General features: G+C 39.0%; 1 protein-coding gene across 1 annotated transcript in view; it reads left to right on the forward strand.

The window, feature by feature from the left end:
• The first annotated feature begins 1,015 nt into the window (after positions 1-1,015).
• Positions 1,016-26,615, forward strand: part of GALNT3 (polypeptide N-acetylgalactosaminyltransferase 3) — a 44,825-nt gene continuing 19,225 nt past the window's right edge. The window contains exons 1-2 of the mRNA XM_040644327.1: positions 1,016-1,146; positions 22,666-23,286. Of these exons, the coding sequence (XP_040500261.1) occupies positions 22,775-23,286 (512 nt within the window). The 5' untranslated portion in view covers positions 1,016-1,146; positions 22,666-22,774. The remainder of the gene's footprint in view (positions 1,147-22,665; positions 23,287-26,615) is intronic.

Raw genomic sequence — 26,615 nt, forward strand, 5'->3', positions numbered from 1 at the left:
ATATCATAAAAGGAAAAAAATACTGTTGAAAAAATTCTGTCTTTAAAAACAGTGGCAAACCCCCCTGTCTCCCTAGAGTCTGCATTGTCACCCTCCCAATAGATGGTGAGCTTTCAAGCAAACCTCTCCAGGAAGCCAGTATCTTTCTAAACAAGGACAGCAGGTTTCTCTCTATTGTCGCTGCTTTCTCTCTCGCCTGGGAATTGGTTTGCCTTTCGACAGCAACCCAGGAAGGGGTGGTGCGCCCCAAGTTAGCATGTCTCTGCCAAATACCAGAGGCTCTTCTTTGGAGGAGGGAGGCTCCTCCTTTGGACGTGAGGCGCCCCTACCAGAGCGCGCGCTTACAGAAACGGAAACCACTAGCTGTGCCTAAGTGAGTCAAGTGATGAAATCAAGACTAGCACATGGGAAGGAAGCTCACCCAATAGCTCACGAACCTAACTGGTGACAGAAGCTGCTGAACCTTGCTCGAGGAAACCATACGAGCCAACAGTTGCAGCCGTCATGAGGTGGTTCTCGGGGGCACTGGGTCCCCCAGGCTCCGGGCAGTGCAGCCCTTCATTTTGGCGAACCGTAGAGAAGGGAAGAAGTGTGTGAGGGAAATATAGACCTTCTGGTTCCCCAAGGACCCACACTGAGTTCTGGTTACAAGGTGACCACTGCCACCAGGTCAGGGCAGGACTCCTCGAATGTAGACGGGCGGAGGCGTGCCTCGCTTGGAGAACTAGCCTCACGTCCGCGGCGAGAGAAGGGGCGCGGCGGCTGCGCTCCGCCCGGACGGCGCCCCCACCCAGCGCGCGCGGTGCTCGGTCCTCACCTGGAGCGCTCAGGTAGGGCTTGGGCGGGGCAGGAGGCTGGCGCGCAGGCGCGGGACGGGGGCCTCGCCCCTGCCGACGTCGCAGGCTGGAGCTCACCTGGGAGACTCCAAGAGGAAGCGGAGCCTCGGTTCGGCCTCTCCTGGCAACGCAGGAGGCCCAGCGGGAAGGCAGGAGGCGGCGGCGGCGGAGGAGGAGCTGGACTGAGCGGCAACTGTAGCGACAGCAACCAGAGGCGCCGCCGCCGCCACCACCTGCACCTGGCGCCCGGCCCAAGTCCAGCGCCCGCCCGGCCGCTGCTTCCCGCCGCCCTGCCGTGCCCACCCGCCAGGTAAGCGGGCGGGCCGGCGCTCGGGCCGGGGGCGGGGGACCAGTAGACCCTGGGCAGCGTCGGAGGGGGCGGTGGGACGGACTCGGAGGTTCACGTGGTAGGGAGAGGGGTACGGTCCCAGTAGCCGGTTGGAGGTGGTCTCGAGAGCAGTGTTTCAGTTGCCCCTCCCGAGACGCCGAAAGGGGCGCCCGAGGCCGGGGCAGGTGGCGCTCCGGGGGTAGCCCAGTCGCCCCTGGCAGCCTCTGTAGGAAGGCTCCCGAGGAGCCGGACCCAGGCAGAAGTCCTGGTGGTCCGCAGCTTGACCCTGGAAGAGTCTCAGAGTGGGGGTCTGAGGGACTGGGCTAGCCGCGAGACGGCCGCGTTTCCACGCGTGCTAACAGGTTGCTGGGCTCCTCTTGTCCCTGTACGGGGACGGAGGGGTGGGGTGGGGGGGGGAACAAGTCCGCGACGGGAAAGGGCATGGCTTTGCCCGGCAACTTTCCCAGCCGGACCCCAGACAGTCCTAGGCTGGAAACCGCGGCCGCCCGAGCCATTTAAATGGTTTCCGAGTGGTTTGGAAAGCGCTCTGTGGTCGGGACGCGGACATCCCTCTCTCTCTCCCTCTCTCTGGTCTCTACACTTTTCCGGGTGCACTCCCTAAGCCAGAGCTGCGCCCACTTTCCGGTTTTTTCGAGAAGAGTTATTTTCTTCGTGGCAGGAAGAAATCCAACTGCCACTCACTAACCGCACACCATCTCGTTAAAGGACCTGTTGACTTAAAGACCTGTATATCGTGGCTCTGGTTTGCCTGTGGCATATGACTCAAAGGTTCAGAAAAACTTTGTTTCAGGATCCTGCCACGACTGAACCTGGGTGTGCCAGGCCCAAATTCCTTTCCCTGCCTAATTAGGCTTTTCTGAAGCTTAAGAATTGAGGGTGAAACTGGTGCTTACCTTAGCCTTTTATTTCCTTCTCGAAACTCATCAAAAACACTTCACTTCAAACTCATCAAATAACTATTTCTGTTTTTAGAACCCCATAGAGTTAACAGAAAATGTTATTAAGCCAGTGTAACTTGCTATAAAAGTTATACTACATAATGAAGACATTTACATTCAAATTCCATGGCTAAAAAATAAGAAAGTTGCTGCATTTTCATTTGAGAATTTCTGGTTGTGAGAAAATCTGTTGCTTCTTTTACTGTATACATTTTCTTTCAGTCTGTGGCTAAAAGACATGAAGTTAAAGTCATACACTACAATTAGAATTCTTTTTTTTTTTTTTAAGATTTTATTTATTTATTTGACAGAGATAGAGACAGCCAGTGACAGAGGGAACACAAGCAGGGGGAGTCGGAGAGGAAGAGCAGGCTCCCAGCAGAGGAGCCTGATGTGGGGCTCGATCCCATAACGCTGGGATCACGCCCTGAGCCGAAGGCAGACGCTTAACCGCTGTGCCACCCAGGCGCCCCTACAATTAGAATTCTTTAAATTTAACTTTTACTTTTAATATCTGAAGTCTAGCATACATATTAGTTTAAACATTCTGAACAGTTTATTTGTACCAAGCATCTTTCTTTTTAATATCGCTTTAACTATAGCATTTTTACATAGAGATTTCTAATAATAAATGGCAATTCCAGTGCCCACATTTGTTTACTTCTATATTTGCTGATTTTTAAAAATATATTTTTAATTTCACACTTAACAAAATGCCTTAGGCAAATCCTATAGTTTGCTGTTGTTGTTTTTTTAAAATGATATTTATTTTGTTATATTAGTCACCATACAGTACATCCCCAGTTCTTGTTGCAATGTTCCATGATTCATTACTTGCATATAACACCCAGTGCACCATGCTATATGTGCCCTCCTTAATACACATCACTGGCCTATCCCAATCCCCCACCCCCTCCCCTCTGAAGCCCTCAGTTTGTTTCCCACAGTCTCATGGTTCATTCCCCCTTCTGTTTACCCCCGCTTCATTCTTCCTTCCTTCTCCTACTGATCTCCCTGCTATTTCTTATGTTCCATAAATGAGTGAAACCATATGATAATTGTCTTTCTCTGCTTGACTTATTTCACTTAGCATAATCTCCTCCAGTCCTGTCCATGTTACTGCAAATGTTGAGAACTCATTCTTTCTGACGGCTGAGTAATATTCCATTGTAGATATGGACCACAGCTTCTTAATTCAGTCATCTGTTGAAGGGCATCTCGGCTCCTTCCACGATTTAGCTATTGTAGACATTGCTGCTATGAACATTGGAGTGCATATGGCCCTTCTCTTCACTACGTCTGTATCTTTGGGGTAAATACCCAGTAGTGCAATGGCTGGATCATAGGGTAGCTCTATTTTTAACTTTTTAAGGGACCTCCACACTGTTTTCCAAAGCAGCTGCACCAACTTACATTTCCACCAACAGTGTAAGAGAGATCCCCTTTCTCCACATCCTCTCCAACATTTGTTGTTTCCTATCTTGTCCATTTTTGCCATTCTAACTGGTGTAAGGTGGTACCTCAAGGTGTTTTTTTTTTTTAATTTTTTTTATTATATTATGTTAGTCACCATACAGTACATCCCTGGATTTTGATATAAAGTTTGGTGATTCATTAATTGCGTATAACACCCAATGCACCATGCAATACGTGCCCTCCTTACTACCCATCACCAGCCTATCCCATTCCCTCACCTCCCTCCCCTCTGAAGCCCTCATGTTGTTATTTTTATTAAGTTTTTTGTTTAAATTCAATTTAATTAACATATACTGTATTATTAGTTTCAGAGGTAGAGTTCAGTGATTCATCAGTTGTACAGAACACCCAGTGCTCATTCCATCAAGTGCCCTCCTTAATGTCCATCACCCAGTTACCCCATCTCCCCACCTCTCCCCTCCAAGAACCCTCAGTTTGTTTCCCATAGTCAGGAGCCTCCCTCTCTCATTTTTGTTTTATTTTTTTAATTTATTATTATTTTTTTAACATTCATTTAAAGGTAATAAGTCAACCACACACACAGGACATAATTATTAATGATGTTTTCAACCAATGCTTTCTGCTTTTGTCAAAAGAGCGTGGCCGGCCCTCCTAATCTTATCTCCATACAGAGAAATACATATGCTAAATACCATTTAAAAATTAGAAGTAGGTGTTGTTCCTCAAGTTTAGAGTATTAATTAAAACTTCATTGATGATTGAGCCAGATGTTATTAGATTATCTTTACTCTTAAGGAAGAAATGTAACATGTTTGCATTAGCTAGAGTAACAGTGTGCCTCAGTTAAACTATCTGTAAAATAGAAAAAAAATAATACTTCCCTAGATTAAGGTAATGAGGCCTTAAATCAGGAAACTCCTCTTGTCCTCTCATTATCAGAATCCCCTTCTCACTTTGGATATTCAGTCAATCCATACAGTTTGTAATAAACCAAAGCTGAGAGAGATATTTTAACTTCAGTTCACCCAGCAAGTTAGTGGTAGACATGGCATTATTATTACCAGAGACTTGACTCAAGGTTCATGTTATCTTTTCACCACCCTTAATCCCGTTTATCATACGATGTTTATCTCTTTGTCTTTCATATGGTCTGGAAGGCCTTTATGAGTACAGAATAGTCAGTTGTTCTTTGTCCAGCTCTGATTTACCCTAATTTGTCCAGATGATGCCTGACTCCATGAGAATGAGTGAGTATATCATTCTTTTACTGTGGATCACATGTGTGTTAAAGATGCCATGTGGATTGAGATGTTTAATCCTTCCTTGGTATTTCAGAGCCACAGTTAATTTTTTGAGTCAACACGGACAACATAATTTAGTCTTCTGATCTTTTATTGTATTGGCTTAAAATATATTTTATGAGGCAGCAACCCAGGGTCATCCCTCCATTGGCAACACTCAAGATTTTTGGCTGGCAAGCACACTTCTTCAACATTAGTATTTTTAAAACTTCTTTTTGGACTGCAATCCTCAATAAGAAATGTATTCTATGCTTCAGTGCAGTACACTCTGTGTGTGTGTGTGTGTGTGTGTGTGTGTGTGTGTGTGTGTAACAAGTCTCACAAAACAAAACAATATTTAACCTTACCCAGGTGGATTTTCTCTGTTATTTTAAAAATACTGGTCTCAACACACTGGATTGATTTTTATGACCACAAATGGGCTAGAACCTACAATGCAAATAATGGCATCCAATTGAATTTGCATTTTTTTTTTAAAGATTTTATTTATTTATTTGACAGAGATAGAGACAGCCAGCGAGAGAGGGAACACAGCAGGGGGAGTGGGAGAGGAAGAAGCAGGCTCCCAGCAGAGGAGCCTGATGTGGGGCTCGATCCCAGATCGCCGGGATCACGCCCTGAGCCGAAGGCAGACGCTTAACGACTGCGCTACCCAGGCGCCCCCTGAATTTGCATTTTTAAGTCTGATTTTTCTATTAGAGTACTGTGTCATATGCACACACATATTTAAAAGAAAGAAAACCAAACTGTACATTTTTAAAAATATACAATTAACTCTAATCCGCATTAAACATTTAGGGCTTGAGACTCTAGGACCTGATGCTAGACTAACTCTCTCAAACATAGGAACTGCATGAAACTTCACTGTACATTATTGTATTTTAAATGGATCCTTCAACATAGTGTAGTATGTCTGGGGACAGGAAAAACCAGAAAGGTTTTTCTGAGGGGATTTTGATGGTAACAATTATCAAGTGAAAGTTTGAGAGAGAAAAATAATTCTGTCCAGCTCTGTTCTAAGTTCTAAATTTTATGGTTTGTTAATAGTGCTAGATGGGATGTTAAAAAAATAATTAGAGTAAACATAAGCCAGTTTATTGTTGGTTTGTAGTCTGTTAACATTTTATATATTTTTTTCTTTTGCTATGAAACAGATGTAAGAGACAAATTCTAGGAATCAGACTCCTAGCCCCTAAAAAGACGAGATTGAGAGATTGGATGAGGTCCCTAAGTGACCTGTAGGGATAAAGGCTTGGAAACTCTGATCGATTGATTAATTAAACCTTTCATAGAAGCTTTTAATTTTAACTCCTAATAGAAGGAATTTTTCTCCAAAAGAAAATTAGTATATTTAATATTTTGCAAATGATCAATACCCAAATCGTCTTGAGAACATATTCAGTTCTCGGGTTCATAAAGTGTAGAAATGCATTTGTTATGACATCTTTTATGGTTAGAAAATCTGATTGAGAAGGACATATTTTCAATCACCTAATTATGCATCTAGTTAATATCAGAATAATTCATTTTCTATAATTTGGGTAATTTTAACACAATTAATGTACTGCTAATAGCAACATTGAATTCAAATCAATGCCAGCAATGGCAAGAGACCAAAATGCATAAATTTATGTGGTAAAGCAGAGACAAGTAGGACTCTGAATTCTAGGTCATTAGTGACTATTGACAGATGAAGTTTCCTTGAGTCATTCTCTGAGTTGGGCTTATATTTTTGGCACCAAGTAGAGAATATTTCCCCGAGTATACATTTTCCCTATAATTGTTTTAGTTTCAAACTGCCCCAACTAGTTTGTTCAGCTATCCCATTGCCCGCTGGACATCTTTAAGATGTCATAATTATCTGAGATTATACCTGAGTAAACCAGAAGATTCATCCCATCAAAGACAAAAACAAAAACAACCTGTTTTACTTCCTATATTTTATTTATGAGTGTTACTACATTTAACATTTGTTATCCACAATAACAAAACCAAAAAAAAAGAAATCCCTGAAAACCAAAATGTTTTTGGTAACTCATTTGTCAACAAAACTTGAACTCAATTTGCAACAAAACCTAAATGCACTGTCAGGAAGCTATTTATCATCTATTGCACTTGATGGGATGTGTCTTGCTGCAGATACACTGCTACATTTGATTACCTGATACTGTTCCAGGCACTGCTGGGGATACAGTGTTATATCGGGTATGTAAACCATATCTCCTTTCTAACATCCAAAATATTCTGAATTTTTAAAAAAAATATTCTGAATTTTGAGACATATTTGGCTCCAGGGATTTTGGAGGATGGCTTATGGATCTGTACCACTATCCAGCTGTCATGGCAGAAATCCAGAGGTCATTTTTTTACTCTCTTTTCTTAACTTCCATGACTATCAGATCACTGAATCTGCCCTTCTTTTCCCCACAAATTCTTCTACTTCTGCTCTAGTTCAGGGTCTCATCAACTCTTAACTGGGGTACCATATCCACCTGCTACCTGATATCTTAGCAGATGGTGTTAAGCTTAAATTCATCCTCAGCGGAACCCCTCAGCTGATGATCTCTAAAAATGTAAACGCAAATTTCTCTCTCCTCTGCTTAAATCTTTTAATAAGATAGCTCAGGATAGCTCAGGATAGAACCCGTGGTCCTTAAAATGGTCCCACAGAATCTGACCCTTGCTTAACTATGCAATTGTACTCCATAAACCAAAATTTTATTTTCCTACAACAGATTTCACAGTTTTTTCCTGTCTGCTTTTCTCTTGTTACTCCCCCCTGCTGAGGTACCTTCCTTTTATCTTTACCTCTATAACTCTTTCTGGTTCTTAAGACTCACTTGAGTTCTCACCTCACTTAGGAAACTATATCCCTTCACACACACACCTCCACATACACATGAGCTGGGGGGAGATGTCCCATGCATACTTCTATCATGCACTTTACGTGTATGATTTAATATAGTCTGCTTTTGTGCCCGTGTGTATACACACACACCCCCACACACCCCTTTAGATGTTTGCAAAACGTGGAATATTTCTCTTTCCTCTAAGCCTACTGTGAAGTAAAAATATTAGGGTAAAAGTGGCACAGGGAGGGGAGAGGCATCGGGCAGGCAGTATATTTGCTTTTTTTCTGGGCAGCAGCCACAGAAATTGAAGTGTTAGGAAACCTGTTTCATGTACTTAATTAGTCTATTGAATTTAGATTTTTGCTATTTCCATCTTATTTCTTTGAATTCTATATTATTTTTGTGCCTTTTAGTTTTGTTCCAAGACCTGGGTTTTACAGTTTAGAGGCAAAGAGTTAACTTTGTGATTGAAATGTCTTATAGTTTTTGTTTATGAATGTTTTACAGCTGAGTATATTGCTATTGGTGAGGAGTTAAGGGGGATTATATGGTTACTTAAATCATATAATCAGACTAAACCAAAAAAAAAAAGGCATTCTGTCAGTTTCACCTCTTCAAATCTATCTACTTTTCTCCATTCCTGTCACTACCATCATCTCTTGCCTGGATTTTTGCAAATGCCTCCCTATTGATTATCTGAATTCTTCCTGGCTGGTTCCCCGTGCTATACCAAGAGGGATATTTTCAAAACATTGAAAAATTGCTTAAAGCCCTTCATTACTTTAGGATAAGGCAAACTCCTTGACTCAGCCTTAAGGCCTGGCACGATTTAGCTCCTGTGTGGTGTGCACACCTCTGTCATGTTACTCTCTGTTCCAGCTCTGCTAGCCTTTTTTTATTACCGTGTTCCTCCTGCCTCTGTCTTTTCAAGTGTCATCGTCCCTGCCTGGAATTCTCTTTCCTCCTCTTTTGGCCTATCTAGCTAAAACTCATCCTTCAGATTCCAGTTTGAGCTCCCCCTTTCCAGCACTAAGTAGAATTTTTCACCAGTCTTCCCCTCCCCCACCTCCACCACAACTATGGATTAAAGTGAAGACTGTAGTCTCAAGAAATAAAGTCTGATTTAATACCTGGGAGTGTTAACTTTGTGAGTTTTCTCACAAAGGGAACAGACTTTAATATGTGGCTCATGTTTTTAAAATTAGATTTTAGTTATTAATGTCTTTATATTTTTATTAAGTAACAGAAGTTAATATTTGTTGTCTTAATAAGTATTAGCTCTTGTTTACTATTTTACTACTGAGCACTTATGTGCCAGGCATATTTTAAGCAACTTACATGAATTAAACATTTAATCTTCAAAGCCACTCAATGAGGTGCATGCTATTTTTCTATTTTAGAGACAGGAAAATTGAGAGATTAAGTAATTTGCCTCTGTCTACGAGGCCAGTAAAATGTCAGAGCCAGTATTCAAATCCAAGCTGTCTGATTCCAAATCCTGTACTTATATGTAAATAAAATTAGAATTATTAAAAGGCTCACAACAGCAAGAGCAACAAAAATCCAGTCAACTCTTTTTTTTTTAATTTAACTTATTGTGGAGATAAAACTGATGCTTTAATGTGCAGAGTTACAGGCTATCATTCTACTAGCATACTAGCATATCTGTGGGATCCCCAGGATCCCAGTGTTGGGCTCCCTGCTCAGCGGGGAGTCTGCTTCTCTCTTTCCCTCTGCCTCCCCCCTCCTGCTCTCTCACTCATTCTCTCAAATAAATAAATCTTTTAAAAACATTAAGAATAAAAAATAAAATCCAGTCAACTCTCATCTCCCCTGGTCCTGCTGCCTCCAGGCAACAACTTTAACCTCTTTTAGGTGTTTCTTCCAGTATTTGCCTTTTGCAATCATATTTGTATACTGCTATTTCTTAATTTATCAATATTTGATATTATCTACTGATTTCCCATTAAAGTAGATAAATATTTAGCTCTTTTACACACATAACCCTTGCTCTCCCTTCTTCCGCCTCCTGCTATAATTCTCACATTTTAGTATTTACTTACGATTATTATGTACATATTGTTTACTGCTGAGCCACGAAAGCGTACTGTGAGTCGAAGTAAAAAATTTTTTTAACCATGGAGTTAATAATTAATTCATTTAAGAAAAAGATAGCTTAGTTTTTCCACCTATCAATTTCTATTTTTACATACTCCCACATCTTCTCAGTGTGATTTTTCCACATAATCACACTGATTTATTGGTTTCTTCTGAAGCTCTCTGTCCTCTTGTTCCAATTTGGATTGTTGCTTTCTAGACCTGTTCCACAGCAGTTGTTCGGGATTTTTCTTTACTGACATTTCTGATGGAGTCCCTATTTCTTAGATACAGATGATTTTGTTATTTATTTACTTTCTTGTGTAGATGGAATACATTCCCCAGTAGCTTCTTGAGAAATGATGAATGGAATTAAGAAATTTGAGATATTACCTGTCAGAAGATCTTTATTCTACCTTCAGTTTTTTTTCTACCTCATTTTTTAAGTAGTTCACAGGGCCCAAAATTTTTAAAAAGTAAAGAGGTGTATATGATAAGTTTTCCTTTCACTGTTGCCCCTTACACCTGGTTTTCCTCCCTATGAGCAAACAATGTTCTCTTTATATATATATATATATGTGTGTGTGTGTGTGTGTATATACATATATATACATATATATATAAAATAATATATGTAAGTTGCATACATAAAAATGCAAATGAATTTTGTTTCTTTTTTTAACTTATTGTGGAGATAACCTCATATCAGCATATAAAGTACCTTGTTTGTTTTTAACCTGGCATAATATTCCATCATATGACCCAATCATAATTTATTTATCTGTTATAATTTATTTTCCTACTGGTAGAGTTGTTGGTCCTTCTAGCATTTTGATGTTAAAATGATGCTTTAATGTGCACAGTTACAGGTTATCATTCTATTAGCATATCTGTGGGATAAATTTCTAGAAGTTATCCTTACACCTGATTGATACATTGATGAGGCGAATAGTATGACACCTTGCAGGTTTGATAATTTAGAGTCCGATGAATAGGGTAAAGGGTAAAAGGACACCTGGTACTAAATACCTGATGGCAGAGTGGGTCCTTCTGGGGGACAGTTAATAGTACGGAGAGGACTTCTGATGCAAATTATTATTTTCTTTGTTTTATTTGAGCTTTTTGACCATGACTTGTTTTTTCAGATGTGACCCATCTTTTTGAACTGATTGATACTTGTTGCTGTCATTACCTCGGTCTCTCTCATACGCTTACCCTCTATCATGACCTCTGTTGCATTCATGGCCTCTTGCCCTATTATGTGAGCTCCAGGTCTTCCTCTGCAGATAATCTAGAACAGAGAGCGCTCATTAGCTGGTCTTTTTCAGCAAGTCAAGAACCCATCTTTACACACTTAACCATTTAACCACCTTCCCAACCTCCACATCGATTCATTTACTGAATTCAGCTAACCCTAACCTCCAGATCTCTTCCCAAGCCTTCACACCCCTTCTATTCAATCTCTCACCTGGATTACTTTTAATAGTCTCCAAATCACCTTCAATCTCCTTTCTGGCTTGCCCCCCACCAAAAAAAAAAAAAAAAAAAAAAAAAAAAAAAAAAAAAAACCAGGGAAGAAAAAGAAAAAGAAATCCATATTCATCCCAGCTTCAAGAGTAACCATTTTGAATTTCAGTTGTGGGATTAGGTCATCACCTTACTTAAAATCCTTCAGGCCCTCTCCCCTTTGCCTAGAGAATTAAGTACAAATCCCATGGAATTAGGTACCCATCCCTTCTCTATATGGAGCTTGGCATTCAGCATTCCCCTAGGCCTCACTGTGTGGTAATTGTCTGTGTATGGTCCCGAGGAAAATTATCCTGTTTGAGGTTGGTTTTGAGAGAATTAAAGTTTAGTCTGACACTGGTTTATTTCTAAATGAAACAAAGACATTTTCATTCTTTCCCCATGAGGGGTGGGTGATGCAGGAATTTCAGATGATGACTAGGTAAGTGGGGGGATATTGAGTGTTTCAAAATAGGTGCAAATATAGCCTAATCTTAAAGGCAGATGTTGCTTTTATGCCTGTTTTTAAAATGATATTATGGATTTGTGAAGGACTATTTGGTTCTTTTACATCTGAGAATGTGGAAGCTAATGGAGACTGGGTAAGTACAGGGAAATATATAAATGTTCACGTTGAAGCCTTTTTGGATTTCTAGACCAGGAGTTGGCAAACTACAGCCTTTGGACCAAATTCTGTCTACCACCTGTTTTTTGTAAACAAAATTTTATTGGAACTAGCTGTGCCCATTTGTGTGTGTATTGTGTATGACTGATTTTGCACAACAAGAATGGAGTTGAGTAGTTGTAATAGAGACCATAAGTCCACAAAGTAAAACATATTTACTATTCAGCCCTTAATAGAAAGTTTGCTGACCCTTTTTCTGGAGAGGAATGGAAGCTGAGAGGTGGAGGATGAGTACCATTGAGTTGTAGATAAGCCTGTAGAAAGGTGAGTGCGAAGTGATAGCAGTTGAGCAGCAAGCAGTCCTACTCACTTGCTCCCCCATTCCTCTATCCCTGAATATTCTGAGGCCTCAAAAGGGAGAATGAGTGGATAGAAATTGTCTACTACTTGTGACTTTTGGGACTCCTTCATAAAAGGAATGTTCACTAAACTTGTTGTATGTAACCTGCATGCCCCTCCTCCAACTATATTCCATGACAAGGCCCAGTACACTCTCCCTTTACTAAGATATTGAGAAAAACAGTAGTGAGGGAAGCCCCTGCATGAGTGGGGAAAAAAAAAAAAAAGTCTGTGATTGCTCTCCTCTGTAGTCCATTAAGATTGGCTCCTTGGTTTCAGTGGAGATGATGGGATTCCATAGTAGCAGAAGACAAGTGGTAGCATTTAATCACCAAAGACAAAGAAGGGATATAAATAATAATGGAAATCGGGGACAGAGATGTAATCAGAAGGCATTGTTTTGCAAATAGAATGAATGAAATAGATGGGCAATACCACAGTATCACTTTGTGTAAATACCAGAAAAAACTCCAGGCCTGTGGCAAAAACACTGACTTTAGCTGCCAAGGTTGAGCCGCATTACCTCTCACCCAGTTTCCAAATGTTAAGTCAATTCACAGGCCCAGAGCCCTTTGATTGAAGTTGAGGCTTAGTCTTGAGGAAGGCTGCACAATTGCTTCAAGCATACACCATGGATCTTCCTCAACAGCCTTCTCCAGAGGGACATGTAGCCATGCTCTGGGGAAAAGAAAATACTCAGACCTTTCATACTAATTCCCAGGGAGCCAAAATACCATTTGTGGTCCTCTAGTCATAATGGGGAATTGTAGTAGTTAAGTAATAGATGGCGTCTTTGCTCAAGTCTGACTCACAGAGGGCCCAGGTGTCAGCAGATATGTCCTGTGCTAATTTCCCCATTTCTTAATGTATAATTGGAGAGTCATAGATTGAGGACCATTGTATAGGAGAGCTAACTGGAAGACCTTAGAATTTCTCCTCCTTCAAAGATAATAGATCAGAAATAATACTGTATCCCCAAGGGAATTGTTGAGATCAGTGCCACCATCAAAGATTTGAAATAAGACTTGAGATATCTATCACATTTCATTTAACTCACTTATTTGGCCTGTGCAGAAGTTGGATGAATCTTAGAGAATGAATGGACTATTGTCAACTTAATCCTTGGATGATTCCAAATGTGCTTGCCGTCCCAAATGTGGTATCTTTACTTGAAACAATCAACACAGTCTCTGGCGTTTGGTATGTAGCTATTGACTTGGTTAATTGCTTTTTCTCCATATCAATTTACAAGGACCACCGTAGGCAATTTGCTTTTATCTAGCATAGCCAGGGCCAGGTCAACTCTCCTGTCCTAGAAATCTTAATTATCCCAACAACCCACAAAAATATCACATTGAGGGGCGCCTGGATGGCTCAGTCCTTAAGCATCTGCCTTTGGCTCACGGCGTGATCTCGGTGTTCTGGGATCAGGCCCGCATCGGGCTCCTCTGCAGGAAGCCTGCTTCTTCCTCTCCCACTCCCTCTGCTTGTGTTCCCTCTCTTGCTGGCTGTCTCTCTGTCTCTCTCAAATAAATAATAAAAATAAAAATCTTAAAAAAAAATCACATTGATTTACTATATTGATAATATTATGTTGATTGTATCTGATGAGCAGAAAGTAGCAAGTACTTTAGATGTCTTTGTGAAGTATACGAGAATCGGAGGGTAAGTGGACCCACAAAAATTTGGGAGCACTTCAGTAACATTTCTGGGCATTCAGTTTTCACTATACTTAATAAACCCTTATTTTTGGAGACAACATTTTCTTCTCTCCTTCCCATTTTATTTTTTTAAACAAATTACATTGAAGTTGTTAGATATTAAGTTTATAATTTAGTCTTTAGGTAATAAAATATTAGGTGGGATCGTGACAGAATTTGAAGAGTAATTTACATTGTCACAGTAATGGATACAATGGCTGTTGGCACTCTGCACCTCATTTTGAGGTTTCCTCTTCACTTGTAAGCAGGATGCTTGCATCTAGTTAGGTGGAATATAGAGTTATTTTGTTATTGCACAGGAGTTCAAATGTGTGAGAAAGTGTGTGCATACGGAAACTGAGTAGTCAAAAGGGTAGACTATGCTGTTACCAATTTATTGTCTCTCGGTTCCAAATTTATTCTCTTCTGCTTTGTAATAATGGAGCAGGGCCCTGTAAATATTTCTCCTTTGCTGACTGGCATTGATGTTAAGCCTTGTCATTAGAGGGCACTGGAGGGACACTGACAGTAGAAGGTGCTTCCCTTCCTGGTTTCGGGGTAGCTTCCTGGTTAGGCTCTTTCTGGGCATACTTTTTCTCTACTTCTCAGCCTCCACATTGTTTTCTCCAGTGTTAAGTAATTTCATGGTGCATCTTTCTCTAGAGCTGGCACATCCTTGCCCCCTGCACTTTCTCCAGAGCTTGACGTGGGCAGCAGTGTTGTACCCTGGAGTCAAAGACATCATGGACCTGTTCCCTAGCCTAGGTCACCACTCCCCACACTCTCTGTTTAGCCCCACACATGTGCACACTGGGGGCCTCACAAAACTGGGTTGCTAGGGAGCCTGCTGCCCAAATTTCATCCCAGGCACCAGGCTGGCGCCATATTGGCCCAGGCTATCCATGAAAGTACACCAGACTCCTGTAAAGGACAGCTTCTTAACTCCAGGCACCATCAGCACCCAGAAGCCAGCAGTTATCCTCAGCACTAGCAAGTTCCAGGGTGTGACACTGCCCTATGAATGGCTTCTTCTGGGACTCCAGAGGGCAGATTTTTTTGGCAGGTCTCACTAGTGAGACACCTCTGTCACTTTTCCACCACCAGGGAGCCAACACTGTGCTCTCTCTGTAGAGATCTCTGGATCTCAGCGCTGGTGTGGGGAGGGCTCTTCCTTGGGCCTTCCTCTCAGCCTTGTGGGTAGTGGTTGCCCCTTAAATCTACTACTGTATTATTTAGAATTTTCTTTTCCTCACTAACCAATTCCCTGTTACTGCAGTCCTTTCTTAATAATAGATTAAACTTTCCTTTTTCAAATCACTGTGTAGTTTCTGTCTCCTTACTAATCCAAGAGCCTTCAGTTGTGTTTACAAGATAAATATACAGACAAATCTTTTAAAATATAGTACTTCTGCCCAGAGGAAGTACTAGTTAAGTAGGTAGTCTGTGGGACCACTCAAATCACTCCTCAAAATTTCTCTACTGTCTAGTGTGCCATAAACTATCAGTCTGTATCTTCTACAGCTCCAGTCATTCACAGTAGCTGAAGAGTATGTGAGCTCCCCTTTACCATCACCCTACCCTCTCCCCAAAGGGTATTATAGTTCCATAATAACTTGTTTGCTCCAAACTGTAAAGATAGAATCAGCTGGTCCACAAATCAAGATCCTGTTTATAACCTTTCACCTTCAATGATAATAATGCTGATGGAGATGCTTACCTGACCAGGTTTCGCTGCGACGTTGGATGTTTGACCACACGCCTTTCAGTATTAAAACCTGTGCGTCTAAGTTGTTGGAGGTCAACTCTGTCACTAGGCTATTTGTCACGTAACCCGCAGATACTACTGTTCTGAAAGTCATCCTACTCTATGACAATTACATGCAGTTAGTTGTCTGCTGATGGCAGTTTCCAGCCAGCCAGAGCAACTCTACTTTGTCTTTAGCGGGGGTCCTTGGGGTATTTCTGCCTGCTCCTCCTGTGACACAGCGTGTAGTCATCTCAGTGCACTTTGCTTTGCATTCAGTGTTTGTCACCTGTCATACATCTACAAGTCACTTCCTGCTCAGAAGAATGCAGGCAAGGATGTGGACATAGACTTCAACATAATCAAAACTAACAAACCACAATAGCAAGTCACCGTGAAATTTGATTTTACCAATGAATACAAGCAGAAATGACTTCCTGCCACTCCTCCCTTTCCTAACCAGCAGATGAGAGCACTTAATAAAATTTCTGCCTGAGCACATAAGGTTTATTATTAGGGCAAGTTTGTTGTTGTTGTTGTTGTTGAATTTGATTAGGAAATCTAGATGATAATGTGTGGCAACAATCCAATATGTATCAATTTTGCAATGGTATACTTTTCTTAATCTACAATCTACGCTACATTTTAGGTATATAGTTTTGTAATGTTTTGCTTTTTGTGATTACCCTTAACTCTTTATAGCATGCTTTAATTCATGCAGTAGCAAGCAGGTTTCATATACCAATTAGGCTTTGTGCCAGTTAAAGTTACCTGGAACCAGACCTTAAATCCCTGGGGTTGTAAAGATTTATTGTCACGAATATAGGAACAAGAAATGGAAAGGACCACTTTCCTCTTATTTTATTAAACGTTACTTTGATGTGCAGTTATGAAATGTTCTGCTTTACAAAATTACTTCAATTGGAATTTTTAAATTAACAACTAATGTTTTTGCAATGTGTCCTTTTCCACCTGGAAGGGACAACAGAGACTAAAGATGGATCTTATCTTGATCTTTTCCCATTTGAATCCATTTAGAAAACATCCTCGGGTGATGCACTGTCACACTAGAGTTTGAGAAACCGTAGTCTACATAACTGGTAGCCACGGCTTTGTGGATAATTTTAATTTGTGGTATTTCAATTCTTTCTGTTCAGAGAGAAACATATTTTCCCCCCTGAGAATAATCCATTGATTTTGACCCAGTCTCACAGACTGTTAGAATTATGCATATTGTTTTAGCCTTTTAAAATATCATTTTGCGGATATTTTTATTTATTAATGCTCTCTTGTAATTTCTACATATAAACTAGCATATAGATTGATATTCTTTAAGACCAGAGGCCTCTGAATTTTAATTTTTTTCTAATTTTAGACACTTATACCTTAGAATTTAGAAGGTCTTTGAATTTAAATTAATTTTTTCTTGTTTTAAAAAACAATTTCCTGGTATTCCTATCTCCTGTGAATCTGATGTTTTATAATTAGCAAATGACCATTTTAGATAGGGGTATTTAAAGGTTTAGAAGAAGTACAATAAGAACAAGACCTTCATCTGCTAGTCGTTTCTATATCCTGAATTTGCTGTTGTGCTGATTTTTTGTTTTTTCATCTCTGAAACTTCTAAGTATTAATAATTGGAAGTTGATTCTAGGAGAAATTTGTTTTGTTTCACTGTTTTTACATAGATCTTCAAATTTGGTAAATAGTGAGGTCTAGGAACATGATGTTATTCCTAGGAATGGGAATTAAGAATCCTGATTTTCTTTAACTCATTCATTTATTATGTCGGATTATGTGTTTTATTGTTCAGAGTCTGGGTTTTCCATCTTTATAATGGGAATAAAATATTTTAAAAATGATTTTCAACACTGTAATTTGCAATAAAACCCCAGTGCCTCATTTATATCAGCATTAATCTCTAAGCCTTTTCAGGAAACTTTGGGTCATTAGTGCTTTGGATTTCATCTAATCTCTCCAAGTCAAAGTAACTTTAGCTCACAGGCACCTGGGTGGCTCAGTCGTTAAGCATCTGCCTTTGGCTCAGGTCATGATCCTAGCTTTCTGGGGTTGAGCCCCGCATTGCATCGGGCTCCCTGCTCAGCGGGAAGCCTGTATCTCCCTCTCCCACTCCCCCTGCTTGTGTTCCCTCTCTCACTGCCTCTCTCTGTGTCAAATAAATAAAATCTAAAAAAAAAAACCAATAACCTTAGCTCATTTCATATCAAGAATCTATTTTGAAAAACCTGTCTTTGGAGTATTAGAAATTAGTTGTGTGGTTGCCTTTGGATAAAGTCAGTCCTTTTCTTATCAGGTGCTAGTTTTGATTTGCCTAAAGTCTTGTGACCTAGACCAGTGATTCTTAGCACCTGCTGCCCTTTAGAATTATCTGGAGAGCCTAAAATAACAACAAAAATGGGCCGATGTATGCCCTGCCCCTCGGACAATTAAATCAAACTCTCTAGAGGGGAAGCCTAAAGCACTCTTTTTAAAGAGCTTTCTGCTAATGTGTATCCAGAGTTGAAGACCACTGATAGAGATGCTTAATGCTGAGTGTAATTTTCATTAATGGAAGCCCGATATTGCATATTAGCAGCAAAGGACAGAAAAGTCATATAAAAATCCCTGGGAGATTTATGTTGGAATCTTCAAGTGATCAGCAATTGATAAAGAAGAATCTGAAATAATCTGAAAAGAGAAAAGCCTCCTATTTCTACGTTAGTAGACTGCTATGAAAGGTCTCAATCTGTTAATCCTCCATTGTTAAATCCACGATCTCATCCTCAATCTTTATTTCTAAAAATATGCTCTGAAAACAGTTGTGTGTTCTTTTTTCCTTCCCTTTTTAACTCATTTGTTCAGAAAACCTTACCTGATATGAAGCTATGTGTAGTTCTTTCCGTAGGTTTTCCCCTTATCTCCTTACATGTAGAATATCAATTCTTTTTTTAAAGATTTATTTATTTATTTTAGAGAGAGCGCACACACGAGCAGTGTTAGGGGCAGGGGGAGAGGGAGAGAGAGAGTCCTCCCGCAGACTCCGTGCTGAGTGCGAAGCCTGACTGGCCTCAATCCCAGGACCCCAAGATCACAACCTGAGCCGAAATCAAGTCAGCCGCCTCACTGATTGAGCCACCCAGGCGCCCCTAGAGTATCAATTTTTGACCCTTAAAGATCTTATTTCAGATAACTTCAGTTAAAAGCTTAGTAATTTAGATCAAATTTGAACACAGTTAGGAGAATGCTACCCTTCCACTTAAATGAATGGCATCGGCCAAGCCCCTTAATCTGTTTGAGTCTCAGTGTTTGCCATTAAAATGGGAATGACTTCACAAGATCGTTGGAGGACTAAAGGAGAACCTGTGTAATGTTCAAGTATCAGGGACCTAATCAACATTTAACAAAAATGAATTATTGTTTTATTATTTCTAATAATAAATGAAATCTTGGTCCTTCTTCTTTCCTTTTCTAGTTGGCAAATCTTTATTGGGTGTTCACTGTGTCACACATATTCTGGTAAGTGCCAGAAAAACAACCATGAATAAGGGAGACACTATTTTTGTCCTTCATGAGTTTTCCTTGACCCCCTCATTGGAGACATCCTAAACTAAAACCTATTAATTGAGGGACTTCCTTAGATAGAGACACACACACACACACACACACACACACACACACACACACAATGATAGGATTATTTGCCCTATTGATGAAGAACTTCTCTGGTTTCTAATTTATTCTTAAAAAAGAACTTTCTTCCAACTACCTCATTAATCCCATCCTTTTTTCTCATTCCCTGCCCTACCCACAAATATGATTTCTGGCATATAATGTCTTGGGAAAACCATCACTGTTACATAAGTACCTACTTCTGTCATCTCCTTTACTCTATACTTTCCCCAGACCCTTTCTTGGTTTATGTGTGGTTAAAACATCCTAACGAGACCAGTTCATTCCTCCTCAAATTCCTAATCTAGTTTACACCTGGCTGCTCAGGAGATCTAGTATCACTAGCAGCACTGGGGAAGGGAGTTTTTGGTGGTTGACTCGGGCAGGAAGGAGGGTGAACATAGGTTGATTTACATCTAATTATCGAACTTAAAGGTGATCAGGTAGTATTTCATAGGTGACTATTATCCTATGAAGCCTCAGGTTTTGCCTGTTCTTATCTTCCTAGAACCTCTTAGATCAGGTTGTTGCCCTATTAGTCTGAATGCACCCTAGATCCTAAGCTCTAGATCTTGGAGACAAGACTGTATATAATTAGTGTAGTGGATTCTCTGCCAAGGGTCATTCCTGGTCCTGCACCAAAGCCCATTGGACTAGGTCTAGTGCAGTTTACTTTTAAAGATGACCCAACTGCCAAAGAATTAACATCTCTCAAGTGTAAATGGCAAGTTGTAAAATCTATATCCGCTTGACATGGATACTTTATCTGTTAACCTGTTTTCCCTTGACCATCCTCTATTTTGTTTTCATATTCCCCCTGATCTTTCTTTCCGGTTTATCCTTTTTCCTCCCACCCCTTAAATGTAGCTATTTCTCTGCCCTCTTCACTGTATATACTGTAGGTGAACCCTTCTGTACCCCCAAACTGACTCCCACATTTTTATCTCTAGCACAGAGCTTTTCCCTGATTTTCAGTCCTATATATCTTTTTGCTCATGAGAACTCACCTTGGAAGTCCTATCAGCATCTCAAATTTGTCTCCCAAACTGGACGAATTATCTAATTCCCACTCCAAGTCTACCCTTCCTTCCTATATTCTCTGCCGTTGTTAATCACTTCAGTCATCCACCCTCCGTTCTTCCCTTTCTCTCACCAAGTCCTATCTGATTCTACTTCCTGGACTCCTGAATTAGTCCTCTCCATCCTTCCTACCTTCCTCATTTCTTATTCATCAACATTACTGGTGCTGAGGAACCTGTGATTTGTCTAAAACATAAATATGATTATGATTCTTCCTTAAAATTATCCATTTCCTTCCACTCAGAACAAAATTGGTGGATTCCAGACTCACTTTGTGTGCTGGTCTGTAAGTGACCTCCCAGCGTCTCCCTCCTGCTATTTCCTATCTGTGTCTTCCACTTCTGTGGTACTCAAGCTCTGCGCACGTCTTGTCTTGCTCTTATGTCTTTGCGTCTGCCATTCTCTCTCTCTCTTCTCTCTTGTCCATCTGCCTAAAAATTGCTTATCTTTCAAGATTCTGCTCACCAGTGTTATCTTTGGGAAAATATCCCTAACGTTTCTCCTTACCTCCCATATTGCTTTCATAGTCTTCCATCTTAGCACATGTCACACTGTTTTGTGGTTGCATGTTGACATGCCATGTTTCATACTAGTCTCTGCTCCTTGAAAGTGAGAGCTATCTTTAATTTGGTAGCCAGAACCTAGAACAAAATCTGATACATAAGAAATTACACAGCAACAATTGTGTGGTTCTGAAACAATTTATCTTATGTCTTCAAATAATGTAAAAAGCTTACCAGGTCATTTTAATTCTTACATGAGGCTCTTAAAGCAACCAAAATTCAGAAATATTGAAATATCATTTTTATGAGCAATATACATTATAACTGAGTTATCTTTTGAAGACAAAGCGTCTATTCCATACATGCATGTATATATACATACATATATCTTTCCAAATAGAGGTAGTATATAGAACTAACTATTCAAGTTCTGCCTATTTATTTAACTTAAAATGTCTTACTAAAGGCCAGAGAATCCATCTTAGAACTTGGCTTTTTAATTTTAAATTTAGCAATATCTTTGGAAGAGAAACTGAATAAAGTGTCAAACATAGTTTTCACTTCTATAAATTAAATTTGACTTAAAATATGTTTAGGATTTAGGAAGAAAGTCATTTTCCTTCCCCTTTGCCCCTGCAAATTTGATTGAGTGTAATGGTACATGGTATATAATTATATACTGAAACCCCTCATATTACCTTTTGTAAGACATCATCATAAAGAAAACCCTCACTGTGACTCAGGCTGTCATCAATGTTCTTTTTTCTTTCCTTTCTTTCACTTCTGGTGGCCCATATTAGAGTTTAATAAACATGTTGCTCTGTTCTTGGGGTCAACTGCAAGCAGTGTTTTATTAAACCAAATACTGCTTTTGTAACTCAATGATCTCTCTTGCCTCTTTAGAGTCACTTCAAGTAAAGCTTAGTGCCATCTTCTTTTTGCTGTTAGATTTTGTATTTGTGTGAGCTACTGAAAATAGCTTTGGTATAACAACGCAATAGATGCTCTTATTTTTCTAGTCTATTTCATAGGTTCTGTCAGGATTCACAAGTATTATCAGGTGAACAAATTTGAGAGCATGCCAGTTTAGGTGTTTTTGAAGCTGTTTTATAATCTTAACTGATTCAGTTGGAGTAGCGGTTCCTAAGTTGAGGGCAAATTCCATAAAATAAAAGCCACTATTTTAGATGTATGCCTGACAGTACCTGACAGTATACAAATATACTTTTGTTTTCTTGTGGATTTCCCCCTTTCTTTATAATCAATTCAATGAAGTCCTTTGGCCCCTTGGTCATTGAGTTAAGATACCTTTTTAAAAATAAATTTGTTTATAAAAATAATTGTATGCCTATCATATAGTAGATATTAGCTACAGTTTACAAGGTATTTTTTTTTTTTTACAGTAGAGAAATCCCTAACATTTTATCACCTCAATAGATTATAGCTAATTATAGCAATGCGTTCTTCCAAAAGTGTAATTTTCTTGAGGGCAAGATATCTTTGTGTTTTTTGTTAACCATCAAAGTACATTGTTGATAGCTTACGTTTTGTTGTTGGTTGAATGAATGAATGGAGCCATGCCTATAGGAATGAATAGGTACTAATGCCATTTATCATTTCTGTTTATAGGTATTACCATTTAATGAAATCTTCTTGCCAGCAAATCTATGATAAAAAATATAAGTAACAGAGGAAACTATAACTGTTATTTTTCAAGTGGCAAGCTTTTAATGTCAGAATGACTCACGTAAAGCGACTAGTAAAATTACATCTTAAAAGACATTATCATAAAAAGTTCTGGAAGCTTGGTGCAGTAATTTTTTTCTTTATAATATTTTTGATTTTAATGCAAAGAGAAGTAAGCGTTCAATATTCCAAAGAGGAATCAAGGATGGAAAGAAATATAAACAAAAACAAGATGTTTGATTTAATGTTAGAAGCTGTAAACAATATTAAAGATGCAATGCCAAAAATGCAAATAGGAGCACCTGTTAGGCAAAACATTGATGCTGGTGAGAGACCCTGTTTGCAAGGATATTATACAGCAGCAGAACTGAAACCGGTTCTTGACCGCCCACCTCAGGATTCCAATGCACCTGGTGCTTCTGGTAAAGCATTCAAGACAAACAATTTAAGTGTTGAAGAGCAGAAGGAAAAAGAACGTGGAGAAGCAAAACACTGTTTTAATGCTTTTGCAAGTGACAGGATTTCTTTACACCGAGATCTTGGACCAGACACTCGACCTCCTGAGTATGTTGAAGAATATTCGTTGTTTACTGTTTAACATTAGGATTTCTGGGGAGGGGCATTAACTAAAGAATGTGCTTGTGCTTCAGCCACGCTGAGGTAAAATACCAGCAATTGCTGTTTAATTTGTTTAATTATGTTTTTGCTTATTATTGAGGCTATCCATATCTGTGCTTGATGAGGCATTGCAGATGTGAAAAGTTGTTACCTTACAAATTGGAAAACTAAATTTTAGATCTGACTTGTGTAGAACCACAAAGAAATCCTTTATTCTTAAATGCTTTAGATTTCTAATCTATTAAGTAGGGAATATGGGGTCGTTTTTATGGGAAATGTGGGAGGCAGAAGAGCTGTTTCAGTTCCTCTGTGTATTGCTATAGAATAAATAGAAATGTTTTAAAAAGTGCCAAGACTTTGGAGCTATTAGATAAGAATATTATATGAATTAAGTCACAGAACTTTGTGGCTTCTTTCAGTACTGTGATTGTATTTCACAATGCCCTGTAACCTTTTGTAACCTTCCTTTAAAGGAACAATATTGTTAAATTGCTAATTCAATTATTTTTTTTCTCACTATAGTTTTGTTGAGTATCATATGCATATAATTGTCTCCCTTTAGCTTCTGAGAGGCCAACATTGTTTCTTATGTCACTCTGTTTACATATTATCTGAAGTACACAGCATTTTTACTCTGGTTTCCCTCCAGATCTTACTATGCTCTCCTTAGTTAACCATTTTGTTGTCTTTGAGGTAGTGTTCAAATGCTCTATTTGACTTCAAATAGCTAAAATAAATTCTACCACTCTAAAACCACCTGTTGATTTGTTGAAAGTGTAAGATAGACAAAATACAGCAAGCGATGCCTACATATTTGCTTTCTGGTTATGATAGAATTATATTAGGAAGTGAACCTGAAGAAAATAACTTTTATAGACTTAAGTCTGTGGCTTCACTCATATTCCTCTACATTTATGATCATGAATACCTGTTCTAGCTATGAATCCCTCAGTATTGAAGTTGGGTAGATTAGACTTCTGTCTCTGTTCTAATCTGTGTGATTCAAGGTTAAGGTGCTCATCATTTTTAAATGAATGTGTGAAGAAACAAATGAATGTCTATAAAATATTCTACCTTTTTAACAGGGCACAGAATAGTTCCTTTCTTATGTTAATAGTTAAAATGCAGTATTGTATTTGACTGATCTGGGGAGAGCTCTTGACTGAAAAGCTATCCACATCACAAATCAAGAAGCATAATTTTTATTCTTTGACATGACAGTCAATGTCAGCTCAAGATGTTTCCCCCCCCCAATATAGCATTAAGGAGCTATGATAATATTCACTAATGAAATTATTGTAAGTGAAAAACAACTAAGCACTCAAAAAACCTTTTTTGGATAGGAATTGGATACCTAGAACTTTGAAGAATTGGTGAAGATTAAACACTTTCTTACTTTAAATTTAACCTGTATCAGCAATGAACACATTTTCTGAAGAATTGCTGATCTTTTCCATGCTCATTAAAAATATAGATCCAGGGTCTCCCAAAGGCAGATGTTCATGTAATCGATAATTTAAGCTCATATCTATTTGCCAAATTTTACAAAAGTTTGGGAATATGCAGTCAGTTTGGCAAATTATTTGATTTCACTACTTTAAATGATATGTGAAAAAATTTCTAAAGCAGAAGTTTAACATGCTTTTTTATTGTTTTAGAATAATTGGGGTTTATGAAATCATACTGTGAAATTTTATTATCACTTGCATTAATGATATAACGCCTTTACTTGGTATTAGTAGCAGTTAAGCAGATAAATCCTAGCTTAAACCGAGGGAAAGCCTTATAAGATTAAAGTGATCATATTTTATTTATGTGAATTTTTGTAAGGTTTTATATTTAAAATTTCAAAACCTTTTTGTAATTCTCAATTAATATATTAATTAGCCACAGGACAAATAAATGTAGGGGAAATTTTTTTTAATCCCCAAACTCCCTCCCCAAAATGCTTATAAGACAATTAAGTCACAAGGTTTTGCTTTTTTAAAAAAAGGAAAATAGCATGGAGTTTTTAATAATTTTTACTTTTAATTTGTGTTGGCTTGTAAACCTTTATTCTTAAAAATACAAGCTTATAGTTAGTCATTTATTTCTGTGTTAATTTTGAGTCAAGGGTAATTATGAATAGGTAGTTTCTGTTTGGACTTTATTTCTAATTGGGAGTTTATCCAAAATTCAATCTAAAATAAATCATATGCTTTCATCTGTCACTGAGGATGAATGCGATTATTTGCTTCTGACTATGCATATATATTTGAAATCATGAAGGCAGGAGAGAGCAAAATCACTTTCCCTCATAACCTTCCTCTCCTTTTCTTACTCAGCAGTGTTGGCACACTCTGTTAATACTTTACCCTCAATCTAATTCCTTTTTTATCACTACAAATATTCCACCCTAAAGACCTCTTCTCAGGAAAGGATCTGAAGCACGTTCATACTGAGGTATGGCCATGAGAGTGATTAATGAGAGTTTGTAGGATCTCTCTCTTAGGGTGGCTTTCCTAGGCCTCTGGTATCATACTGGGGGCTCTGGTTTCCCCATTGACCCTCACAGAGCATTTGAAGTGTGCTAGGCTCTTATCTCCGTATGTGAATGATTTACTTCCTTATCTTTGGGTTTGAACAGCACTGTTTGATTGTTCACACACTGTATTTGTAGTGCCTTTTGACTGTGTGGGAGGATTTTATACTCTGTCGTCTAAAATTGTACAACCATTTATGATTTTTAAGTGAACTTAAAGATATTTATTTATCTTTACCATAGACCACACATATTTTGTGTCCCAGGGTCACTCTGTTTGGTTTTGCAGTGGTCCGAAGACTTCTACTATACGTTGTTATCTTTTGATCTTCGCCTCAAGTCAGTAGGCAAGGGACTGTGGTCAGCTTCAGTCTCAAAGGCTGGAGACCATACAGATCCACCCACACCCAACAGCTTCATATGAAGATTATTTTCTTTGAGGAAGACGTTATTATAAAAGTGAATTCAAGATCAATTTGTGACTAATGTGTTCAACTAATGAGTAGTACCATTAATCAGTCAAAAACTACTTAGGGTGTCTCTCCTCGTGCCCATTAATGCTTCATAAGGCAACGGGATCACAGGACTTTTAACACGGATTTAGGATTTTTAGTTAAAATTCTTAAGTATTTAGTATTTTAAAATGCTAGGTCTTATTTAAATAAACTATGGATCAGATTATTGGAGCAAAATCTTTAACACAGCGTGGCATATGGTAGCAACTTCATAAGTCTTGCTGAATCATGAGCATCAT

The sequence above is a fragment of the Ursus maritimus genome, unplaced genomic scaffold (assembly GCF_017311325.1).
Source record: "Ursus maritimus isolate PB19 unplaced genomic scaffold, ASM1731132v1 scaffold_1, whole genome shotgun sequence".
Lineage (NCBI taxonomy): Eukaryota > Metazoa > Chordata > Mammalia > Carnivora > Ursidae > Ursus > Ursus maritimus.